The sequence below is a fragment of the Labrus mixtus genome, chromosome 13, assembly GCF_963584025.1.
Source record: "Labrus mixtus chromosome 13, fLabMix1.1, whole genome shotgun sequence".
Classification (NCBI taxonomy): domain Eukaryota; kingdom Metazoa; phylum Chordata; class Actinopteri; order Labriformes; family Labridae; genus Labrus; species Labrus mixtus.
The window spans coordinates 18,031,299-18,043,637 of NC_083624.1; the positions used below are offsets into that span (position 1 = coordinate 18,031,299).

A 12,339-nucleotide genomic window follows, 5' to 3' on the forward strand; every position below is an offset into this window, starting at 1 on the left:
TTAAAGGGTAATTTGGATTATTTCTATATTTTTTACTTTCTCTCTGAATCGAGGTGGACTGGTGACTTCAGTGTTTCCCATGTTTAGTTGTAGTATGTTTAGGGGGGGCTGGAGCTGATCCCAGCTGTCATTGGTTGAGAGGCGGGGTTACACACTGGACTGTTCACCAGTCAATAACAGAGCTGACATATAGAGACAGACAGCCACACTCACATTCACACCTACGGACAATTTAGAGTCACCAGTTAACCTAACGAGCATGTCTTTGGACTGTGGGAGGAAGCTGGAATACCTGGAGAGAACTGATGCATGCACAGGGAGAACATGCAAACTCCACACAGAGAGGCTCCTGACAGACGGGGAATCAAACCAGTAACCTCCTCGCCCCAACCACTGAGCCACCGTGCAGCCGTCATTTAGTCCTTAAATGAATGAATGTCGTGTTTATGTGTCCTGTGAATGTTGTCTGTGTTTGCATTTGAAGAGAATAATGAAGTAGAGAAGAATCAAAGTACAAAGACCTCCAGTCAAACCAACGTGTGTTTTACATTTTACTCAAAAATTAAATCATCTGAAGCAGCGTTAGAAGATCATTCTTCAACACAAAAATGTACATGTATGAGGATTTTATACTTCTGTTGTATTTTGACCATGCCGAGTGTTACTGCTTTTGTTTTGTTATTATTGTGTGTCCTGTTTGTGCTCTGTAACATGTTACCATGGTAATGGTCATGAGGATCATAAATACTAAGTCAGCTCGTCGGGCGTGACGTCAGCTTTGACACGTGTCCGCTAACTTGAGGCTCCCTGTCACATGGGCGATGAAGCATCTCAGGAGGTAGATCCCCCAGAAGTTGAGGGCGCTGTTACACAAAGAGAGACAGAAAGGGTGCATTAGGGTTGTCACGGTAACAGAATTTTAAACTGCCAACCTCCTGAGTGTGATTCAATGGACTGATAGATTTTATACATTGATTTTAAGGTTTGATTCTCAACATAAGCACATTCATAAGACATCAGAATTCATTTTTAACCCTTAGTTTACTTTTTGAAATGTTTGAATCGGGCATGCAAACTCATAAGAGATCTTCATAAAGCATGTTACTTCACTGAGTTTACACGATTTTAATAAGTTTGGTATTCATCATTCTTTATACCCCCAGGAGAAGGAAACGACGGACCAATCCCAGACCTCGGTTATGTAATACACTTTCCTTATCACTGCTTAAATTTATGGTACTTTTAATGTTTTATAGATGCTTTAAAAATTGAGTGATACTGTCTATAATCCATTTAATACATCAGCCTCAGTGTTCCCGTATTTAACCTGCTTTTATTTTGAAATGTCATTTTTCTTCATCTTCAATATGATACATAAAATACACATCATAAAGCTGCTTGAGGAATACAAACTGTACTAACTTTGTATAACTGCTGGTGTTAGGTGTGATGTTCCCCGGAGTCTGCAGAGGTGTTGAGCTGTATTTATAGGTTCCCTGGTGAGTTTTCTTTTACACCTCTAGCAGCACCACAGAGCTGTTTCTTTCTATCACTGTGTGCCCAATGTGTTTATCTCTGGCACAAGGACACACTTTCAGGAAAGGAGTTGTATTTTAGCACCCACAATGCTGTGCAAAGTTAAATGTAAAACGTCACCTCCAGATCAAAACAAACGAGGGTAGATGCGGACGGTTCGGGTACCGCGCCTTTCAAATGTTAAGTTGTTAAATTGTTTACATGCAATGTAAAGTTTTGTATAATTCACTTAGCCATCGTGCATAACACATCTGAGCTGAAGAGTCAATAACATGAGGCGGGCTAATGACGCCTCTTCCACACTGAATGAATCAGACGGAGTAGGAATAAATATCAGTCTACTGAACAGTAGGTACTAACAGTATACAGCACAGAGAGAAGGGACGGTCTACTGTCAGATTTTTGAGGTACTTTGCATTTCGGAAGCTCTCTCTCTCTCTCTCTCTCTGAATGAACAGTAGAATAAACAGTCGAAGACAGACTCTCACCTGACGAGGAAAGGCTGTGGGAAGCAGCTGCTGGTCTGACTCTTAACCACATCCTGCAGGTTCATCAAGTTCGTCAGCAGCGTTCCACGGGTACATTTGTCAATCTTTGTCACTACGATCTGCAGAGAGAAACGTTTTGGCACGTTACAGTATACTGTACTTCTTTCTCTACACATTCAGAAAATATGAACCATCAGCGTTTTAGACAAACTCAGAATGAGCTCGGGATCATTTTGAACACATTCATAGTTAAGTGAGAGAAATCGAGCTCAGCAGATTTATTCTGACATCTACTGGACAGACAAGAATATGACACTGTTCACTCTGTTTTCAGCCTGACTTTATCGATGTACTTTTTCTTCTTTCAAAGCCATGAATCTCTGTGATCAATGTTTTTCTTCAGTGGGTTTTGGAGTTTTCAGTATCACCACTTAATTTCTGAAAGTCCATAGAAACATGCAGAGGCTTTTTAGATCGGGTACAATCACTTCTATCTGAACCACTTCTCTCGCCCGCTTCCATCGCTGCAACACCTGTTGGTTTGACCTGATAACTGCTCTCATATCTGGCAAACCGAGGGGCGTCCAAAACAGCCGTGTGGGGGTCGCCTTAAAACCGCCTACCTTCTCTGGTCCAAACAAATCCAGATCATCCATCCTCCTAAAGTTAGAAGGAGGACATACTGGCTGCTGCATTGTTGTCAGAGAAGCCAGCACTTCAACATAGCATGTTTCCTTAATGTCTGATCATATAGTAAGGTACCTTTATAATTTCACTCACTACATATCTAACACATCGGACCTTTTAAGTATACACTTCTTTTTTATCAACCTTAAACTAAAGTAAAGAATCCTACAGGTCAAACACATGTTTGGAAATGTGTCTTGGAAGTGTTGCTCTGATACCAAGATGATGATCTAGATAAGTCCAGAGTCTAGATTTCTCAACATTGAGTCAGGAATAAAAACGAGCAGTATAAAAAGTGTCTTGTCTCGTTTCTCTGACTTTAGGGATGTGTTAGATTGATTTTAAGAAGCTCTCTGTCTCATCATACACTATTAGAATATATAATGATTGAATGTGGTGCGTTACTAATGAAGTGTTTCTACATGTCAAACATGTTCAAGCTGCTAATGTCAACACTTGCATTGCAGGAAGCCCCCGGCTCGATGCTCCTTCTGCCTTTCAGCAGTGAGAGTCTGAAAAGCTGAGCTGTCAGAGCTTTAATAATGGCCGTAGTGTTTAATAGCTTGAGAGCATGAATAATTGACTGCAGAGTGCGTACAGAGCAGCGGAGGGTGCTTCATTATAACTTCTCAGGGGCGGCGTTTCAGAGGGGACAGCAGCTTTTAAATAGCTGAGTGAGAACGTTCAGTATTAATTTGCTGTGGACATAATGAGGAGGATTTGGAAGAAGGATGAGGAGAATGTGGAAAAGGACCAATCGTGTTCAACTTAACAAAGCACTAAATTCAAGAAAGCCTAGTGTGCATCGTTTACAGTAAACGGCCTGTCTGCTGTTTCTACGATATGCACTCCTCAACATTTCTAGAGAATTTCAGGAGGACTGACTCTGAACCCCTAAATGAAGTTGATTTTGTTTGTGATAGTGCTTTCACACTTGCAGAAAACTTCTGAAAAACTGTGGAAATTATCTAGATTTTTTCAGGAGTGCAGAGGTGAAAACGACCACAGTCCTCTAAAACCTGAGGTGAACATGATGATTGCTAAACCGTCACAGTTCGGTTAGTTTTATGCGTCATTGTGACGGACTTCTCACAAGGCCCAGGATGTACCTGAACATCTTCTGTTAATTCATCAACAGATAAAAGTTTCAACTGAGGACTAATATTAACAGACAGTCTCCACTAAATACTCTTGATGCCACTCTTTGTGTGTGTATGTGTGTGTGTGTGTCCTACCACATACGGTCGTCTGATTTCTTCGCACATCTCCAGAGCGATCAGGTCAGCCCCCTGAAGACCAACGCTGCCATCGACCAACAGGAAGGTCCTCATCAGGCTGGAACATCAAACATGAAAAATGTGTTTTTCATGTTTTCATCGCGCGTTGGCCTCTGAGGAACATTTCTGAGTGTTGTGTGAAGTCTTTCTACCGAGCGGTTAACTGATGATTTGTGATCCTGTAGCTCTGTCCTGCTGAATAATTTAATATCTGAAGTTGATTGATTGTAGAAAGTGTCATTAAGAGTGAATTAGCAGCGAGGTCACTTCCCTGCCTCACTGTTTGGTATTTTCCCCCGGGACAGATGGTTAACGACACTTCACACATCCATCACATGTGTATGAGGGCTTTTGACCCTGCTGCTCTACACAGACACACACAGACACACAGACACAGACACACAGACACACAGACACACAGACACACAGACACACAGACACACACACACACACACACACACACACACACACACACACACACACACACACACACACACACACACACACACACACACACACACACACACACACACACACACACACACACACACACACACACACACACACTTTAAGACAGATAAGGGAGGTTTCTCACTTTGTCCGGCTGTAAAGGTACGGCTCCACCATGTCCACAAAGTCTTCGGGTGCTCTGTGTCCGTAGCCCGGCATGTCCACGAGGGTGAACGCTTTGCCCACTCTGAAAAAGTTCATCTTCTTAGTGTGACCCTGAGGGGGGGGGAACACACAGAGAGAAGACACTTAAACCTGTACATGCACTTGATTTCAACAGATACAGCTCCTTATAATAAATTGCCAACTCTGACCTTGTAGCAACAATGTCAACACATGAAGCTGCACACGAGCTGACCATCAGAATTATGTTCTTTCTTGCACTTAAAAGCAGGGTTGGTAATGTTCTAAAATCTAAACCATCTACACCCACCACCCTCCCCTCTGTGCTCCCTCTAAAGCCACGCTCCCTCACTTACATGCACGAGCGCCGTTGCTCCAGAAGCGGACCTCAGCTCATCTCTTGCATTGTGTAGAAACTACGTCGTCTCATAAACTGTAAGTAAACTCACAGTATAAACTCAGTCATAGGTGACGCGCTTTGAGTGTGAGCTAGAGCACGCAAGAGGTAGAGAGCGAGCAGGGAGACAGGGAGACGTGATTGGTTCATCAGATTTGTACCTCGTGGCAGACATTGGTTGAAGTTTTTACAGGCTTACAACTGCTACAGATGACATATTTTCTTCCTTCCTTTTTCAGAGAACATGAGTTATTAATTTCTGTCAGGACCTAAAAACAATTTCAACCAAAATCTTAAAAAGTGGATCTGGAGAAATTTACCAACCCAAGTTTTTAAATAAAGGTTAAAATGTGGTTTTCCTTTCAAAATAACAATCAAAACATCTCTCATTTAACTCTTTAGTAAAACCACACTGGCTTGACCTACAATCTGAGAAAGACAGCATACACACCGGACGATCTTCAAATCTTAACAGATCTTTAAAAAGGGGAACACCACAGACATGAGGACAGTTTGAACCGATGTTTAACGTTGTAATCCTGCAAACACACACACGGTTCATGGTTGAGGCTACTCACAGGAGTTTTGGAGACTCGGACCTCGACCTCAGGTGTCAGGGCGAAAAGACCTTTGATGAGAGACGACTTCCCCACGTTGCTTCTACCAATGAAACACACCTACAGGGGGAGCAAAAGTTTCTGTGTTATTGTGTCCAGAAAGACTGTTTTGAATCACACTAACAATTTCTTGATAGTTTTTTTGACCATCTGTAAAAGTTTGATCCGTTCAGGTGTTCCTCATTAAGCGAAAACTTCAACCAGCGCGCAGCCCTCGTTAACTTTTCAAAAGCTGTTCCCATTTTGTTCCTGCAGTCCTGACGACCCCCTCAGTCCCACAGGACACGGCTCCGGCTCATCCATCTCCCCGACACGAGACAGATGGATGGAGGCCGACGCTGGCAGAAAGCTGAGAATACATCATGGTGTGACGGAGCGGAGCGGCAGAGGGGTAACTAACCCGGCATTGAGCGCCGTGTCCTCTCAGCACAATGTTCCATTCTGAGCCCTCTGCCGAACACCACTGTCTATACGCTTATAAATCTGCTCATTTATTAACAGAGTGTCATCCCTCGCTTCATTATGTATGAGGCTGCAGCACGGGTAAAGAGACACCAGGCTTCATCTTTCAGAGATGAGGGGGAGCAGCACCTTCATGTTAAACATCTGCACTCTTATCAACATGCACTCTGTTTATCTTATTAATGTTACAGAAACAAAGACATCTTATTAGACTTTATAAAGTAAAACTGTCTCATGGTGGAAACTTGGTACTCTTGGTGACAATAGATAACTACTAAATATATTTTTGATTTGTTTTCTTTGTTCCAGTTTGGAGCCTAAAAGGTCTGAGACGTTAGCCGCTGGATTCAAAAGTCTCTGCAACAGAACCTTAAATCTGCAGTCTCATAAACGGCCAGCACGGCCAAGCCTTAGCTAAGTTCACATTTTCCTGAGTCTCACAAGTTTTTCTTTAAGTTACGGTAGTTACTGATAGAGTAAATGATGCTCCCATTTAGAGTGAAGTTGACAAAAAAGTCTTTCTCAGAGAGTGATTCCATGAAAAAACCAGAAACATTCAAAATAAAATCTACTTCCACTCCCTCATTACTGTCACTCTGTGGAGGAAACACTGAACAGAATACGTTTCATTCTTTCTGTACGAAAATGCATACTGTTACATGTTTGTTCACGACTCACAGAAATCATCTTTACTGTGCTGCTTCTTTCCACCTCGACTCATCCAACGGTACAAAGAGAACAATTCAGAACAATTTTTCATCTTTGAAACATGACCCACATGCCAACACATCGCTGGCTCACCTCGGGCTGCCTCAGCGCAGGAACGTGGTCCATCCTCTCTGCAGAGACGTAGTAATCGACCTTATGAGACGCTGAAGAATGAAAAAGGCTTTCTGCTTTGAGCATGTCCTCCAGACTGGGATGAAAGAGCTGGAACGGTGTCCTGTCCACAGACCTGGAAGATGTAATCCCACGTCACCCAAAAAAAAATATTTAAAAAAACAAGTCAATGAAAGAAATGTTTTTAATTTACAGAATCCAGCTCAACACGTCAGATGCAGGAACGAGATACGTCACCTGTCCAGGTAAGCCTCCAGACCACTAAAGGGGTAAAGTAAGCTTTGGACTTTCTTTGCAGGAAGTGTTGTGGCTTTTTGAAGAGAAGCAAATTTATGGACCAGTCGGAGGTGAGACCCGCAAACCTGAGTCCCAGGCTGGAGGCACGGACGCAGCCGGAGACAAATCATCGTCCCCTGAAGAGCGGACAGAGGACAGGTTGATTAACAATCACACCTTTTATAAGTGTATACAGCCTCATCCGATTCATTCATAGTATGAAAATATTATTTAAGTGAAACATGGGCATTCTTAATGATTTCAAACTCCTGAGTCTCCAATTTTGTCAGGGGTTATGCATGTATGGAAGCATGTTTCATTCACCTCTGTTTTTCTGAATTAACGAGCTAATTCTCTCGGAATTACGAGGTGCTTTGCATTTCCCGCCACAAGATCGGTGCCTCGGTTGCGCTACGTAGGGATCCAGTATTTTCAGCACGTAACTAGTCTGAATGCATCGTGCTTTACCAGTGAAGCATGTCTTATCGGCAGATCAGAGTGGGGTTTGTGTCTGAACGGCGGAGATCTACGTTCTCTGCTTGTTTCAAACCCAAACCAAAGTGTGCCATCTGTGCTAACCTAAACAGTCTGTGAATGTTTGCTACTCTGTGAGGTCTATGAGAGAGCTTCTGCTGGATTTCTGAGGTCCCGATACCTCACGAATTCTACTGAATCATGCAACACGCCTGCATATGTGTGAAAGCATAAAAAGTTGGGATGCAACATCGGTATCAGCCCTGTTGACAGACATCGGCACATCTGCACATTATGTGTCATGAGTGTCATGTCAGTAGCCGATGTTTATTTGTTGGGCAAAATCAATCAATCAAACCTTATTTATATAGCACCTTTCAGACAAAGTAAACTGCAGCTCAAAGTGCTTAACAAGAGTGCAGAAAAGTTGTTGACAAAAAGTAGTTCATAAAATCATTGATACAATCATTGAGAGACCAAAGCACACCAATAAGAATTTAAAAATATAATAAAATAAAATATGACACATAAAAGCAACAAGATATTAAAATAAATACACAAGAGGAAAATATTTAAAATTGTGGTAGGATAAAAAAAGACAATACAGTAATGTTAAGATCTGAATTGATATAAAGCACTATATAAAAGCCAGACTGAATAAATGAGTTTTAAGACTGTGTTTAAAAATCTCAACATTCTGGGCTCCTCTCAGACCCTCATGAAGGTCGTTCCACAGTCTCGGAGCGTAACAGCTGGAAGCAGCATAAAGGTTTTTGTCCTGCTCTGTGGAACGACTGAGAGGAACTGTCAATCAAAATAAAATCTATTTAATGCTGGCATCTAGCACACCTCACTACTGATTCAGAGAAGAGGATTATTTCTAGGCAGGTTAAGTCGCCTGATGGACAAACTGTGACTTGTTTTCATTGTTGGGAGTGTTACACTGAAGGAAGTCCTGAAACAAACATGTGTATTAGAATAGGCCCTACTTCAACAACATCTCTTATTAAAAAGCATGTGAAGTAAATCCTCTGGGGATTGTAGTTTGGTAATCAGATCTGTCTGCTCATAACACCAGCAGCAGGATATGAAAAACTTCACCATTTCCAGTTATTAGTTTAAAATATTGTTTCTTGTATTTATTTTGACAGGGACAGTGTACCAGAGTTAGCTATAAACTCATTTACATCTGTAGTCCCTGTAGTGTATTGTTACATATTTATTAGCTGAATAAGGCAATGGTAAACACGGAGAATAAAGGCCTAATGTTTGATATTTCGCTGTGAACCTCATATAAGCCCTGAGGGAGGAACATAAATGAACAGCTTCAGCTAGCCAGTTAGCATAACTTTAGCACAACATGAACTCTACGACTGAATCTAAAGACAAACGTTTACAAATGTAGGTTCATTTTACCACTTACCTCTTAAACATGACTGTCAATACACTTTTATAAAAGAATACATTTCCACAATCGCAAAAACAAGGAGTAGTTCTGACTGTTCTTAACATGTTCTGCAGTCCTTCATGTTTTGTTGCAGCGCTGACAGAAGTCCGACTGGAAACACGTCATATTTACTAAAGGTTCCAACAAGTTCTTCTTTGAGGTTTATTGGAGGTTGGAAAAGAATGAGTTGGTGCATCTGCGCCACCTACTGGTATGGAAGGCAGATCGGAATATATAATGTTTACTTCTGTTTGTATTAAAATCTTAATATAATACATAAAGTAAATCTTCTCAGGAATAAAATCCTATTGCACTAATTCCCAGAGATATTTTAATATATATTTTATATTCAATCGTTCTCTTATTCTTCTGAGGTTTTGAATCAGTGTCTTGAATTGAATTTAGGACAAATGACAGAAGATGAACATAAAAAAACAAACATAAAATAAATAATAATTACAATCCATGGGAAGTATATAATGCAGATTAAATGACGGACACTAATCTATTTAATTAACATGTCTGAAAAGGAGTAGGAAGAAATAATAAACCTATTCAATCCAACCTTATCTCCATTTTCTAATTATGTCAGGTATTGCAGAGTCTTTATTCAGGATTTGTCCGTTTTGGAATCAGTGTTGTGTATTTAATCAAATGATTTACTGAGAGACAATGTTTTAAGTTCTTGCTTTAGTGGCAAATCTGTTGCAGACCATATTTTACCCTTAGCTCCAGCTCAAATACAGTATCATAGTTTCAGGGAATACTGACCCTGCACCCAATAACCCAAGCGACAACCGCCAGTGTTGAAAAATGAAACCAATGCAGACGTGCAAAATCCTGCTGTCCGTCGAGGGTCCGCTTTAGGCTGGCTGCAGAAGCACAGGAAGTCACACACACACCCATTTAAAAAAAGCCAGTTTTTACAGCAGATGAAACATGTTTATGGCCTTTTTTTTTTCTTTATTGTTTCTATGAATGATATATGCTATCCATAGTTATCCTCTTCTTACTTAATGCATTATGCTAATTTGACACAGATTTGATAGAAACAATAGTTTAAACACTTTGGGTGTACAGTAGTGTGTAACATCAACATCCAGAAATGCTTATTAGAGAAGTGGGAGAATTTACAAGATAAACCCAGATGAGACTCTGCAGAAGGTTAAAGTCAGGGCGCTAAGGTTACATCTCTCCCTCATGTAACATCGGGGCATAATTAATGATCATGAATCCTCTTTTAGATTCAGACACATTCGTCACCTTGATGTACGGCCCGGTGAAACGTACAGAAACATTCTTGTGTTCGGGGTCCTCCTCTAGCCACATGTAGAGGTACAGTTCCAGCTGTCACATACATCCTCCGTCACCCTCTTGGTGGGGATTATTGAGGATTATGACACAGGCGTTTATGAGGACCATGCCAAAGAAAAGTCTTCATAAATTGTGTTATAGGAGGTGGCAGTGATAGGAGCGACTCCAGGCTTCTCTCCCACTCTGCATTCTTTTACGCCGAGGCTCCCACAAGGAACCAGACTTTCATCAATTATCATTTAAAAAGTGGAGGTCCGGGTTTCACAGGTTCAGGAACACGAAGAGGTGAGCTTCTCTCACAGAGGAGGAGAGGAGGAGACAGTCTTTTCTTTTTAACAGTTGTGCACAGTCAACGTCGATCGAACGTTAAGATATTTCAATCAGGAGAGACTTAAATAAGAGTGTCTTTGGTGATTAGGCTCTGTCATGAAGTCTTCATGCACTCAGATGGGGTAGCGAGGCCGACAGCAGGATAGGATACCCCCCCTGATGGAGTCTAGACCCTGGTGGTGGTGGTGGTGATAGAAGGATGCGAGATGTGATGAGGAGTCGGTTTCTGAGGCAAACTCAGAGCCCTGTCTGTATCTCCTCACCTCCTACAGTATTACTACTGTATGAAAGCACCGTCCAACCGATCCTCCTCTACTGCTCACCCTGCTTCTTCAACATGAAGATAAACTCACCCGTATCACAAATATTGCTTCAAAAAATACTAGTCTGCCCACCCATAACCTCTCACATCTCAGCTACAAAGCCCTCACACACTGAGCACTCATCATAGTCCAGGACCCCCTCTCACCCACTCCATCCACTCGTCTCTTTTCTGCCATCAGGTCCGAGAACCTGGACTCTGACCTGGAAGAGGGCACGCGTTACAGAGAGCTCTGTCCCCTCGGCTGTTGAAGCTCTTAACAAGCTTCCACGCTGACTGTAGCTCCGGCTGCTTGGATTACTCCGATACTGTTTATGTGTGTTTCCGTGTGCCAACTGTGCAAGGCTGGGACGACAGATTCCACAGTATTTGGTACACTTATAATTATTAATAGAGGATTAAATCAAAGTACAGAGTGTCTCACAGCCACACCTTTGAAACACAAGTAAAAACAGAAACATGGATGGCAAAATTATGGAGATGAAATTAAAGTAAAAATATTGTAAAACCACTGAAAATAAAACGTGCAAATCATTTGAAATCAGCACATATTGTCTAAGGGGTTACTTTTTTTTTAAAGGAGACTTAAGAGATAGACTCAGACATCTTTACTTTCAGTTGTTTCAGAAGCAGTATTCGACTTCTACTCCAGGAGACACCGGAGACCACAGAGTCTTTAACCCCCCCCCAAAAAATAGATTAAAAAGGATAAAAAGCTCCAACATATTCTGGAACAGTGTCAACGTTCTTTAAACAAACAGGGAGGAAATGTAAAGGGGCTAAAACAGAAGAGATATGATCATAATTATCTTCTCATGGCTCTCTCTCTCTCTCTCTCTCTCTCTCTCTCTCCCTCTCCCTCTCTCTGCCTGTAGCCCCTCTTCTCTCCACATGGTGGCAGTGCAGACCACTCAAAGCGTCACTGCACACAGGCTGATATGCTAAATATCTCCCTTCACCACCTCATGCCAAGCCCCGCTCTGCTCCATCTGGGCGTTATGACCTGATGTGATTCATCGCATGTTCACTGAACAAATTAATTCACACATATCCAATTACAGCTCTCACATTCTCGCCGTCCTCTTTTTTTTTACAGTGGAGTCTTTCATTCTTACGTGTCACATAGTAATGTCTGCTCCTTCTTTATTCATCACACGTTTAAGAGAATGTAGATTTCACATGCATCGAGTGCCTTATTAAAGTAGAAAATTGAATGTTTAATTGATTCATTCTCACAGT

The 12,339-nt window shown here is 41.6% G+C and overlaps 1 protein-coding gene across 1 annotated transcript; it reads right to left on the reverse strand.

Annotated features, from left to right (window-relative positions):
* Window positions 1-538: 538 nt before the first annotated feature.
* Window positions 539-7,354, reverse strand: gtpbp8 (GTP binding protein 8 (putative)). The gene is made up of 7 exons (XM_061054023.1): window positions 7,175-7,354; window positions 6,899-7,052; window positions 5,597-5,695; window positions 4,584-4,714; window positions 3,947-4,046; window positions 2,025-2,143; window positions 539-863 (listed from the first exon to the last, which is right to left on the reverse strand). The coding sequence occupies exons 1-7, from the start codon at window positions 7,342-7,344 to the stop codon at window positions 773-775; spliced, it is 864 nt and encodes a 287-aa protein (XP_060910006.1). The 5' UTR covers window positions 7,345-7,354; the 3' UTR covers window positions 539-772.
* Between the last annotated feature and the right edge of the window lie 4,985 nt (window positions 7,355-12,339).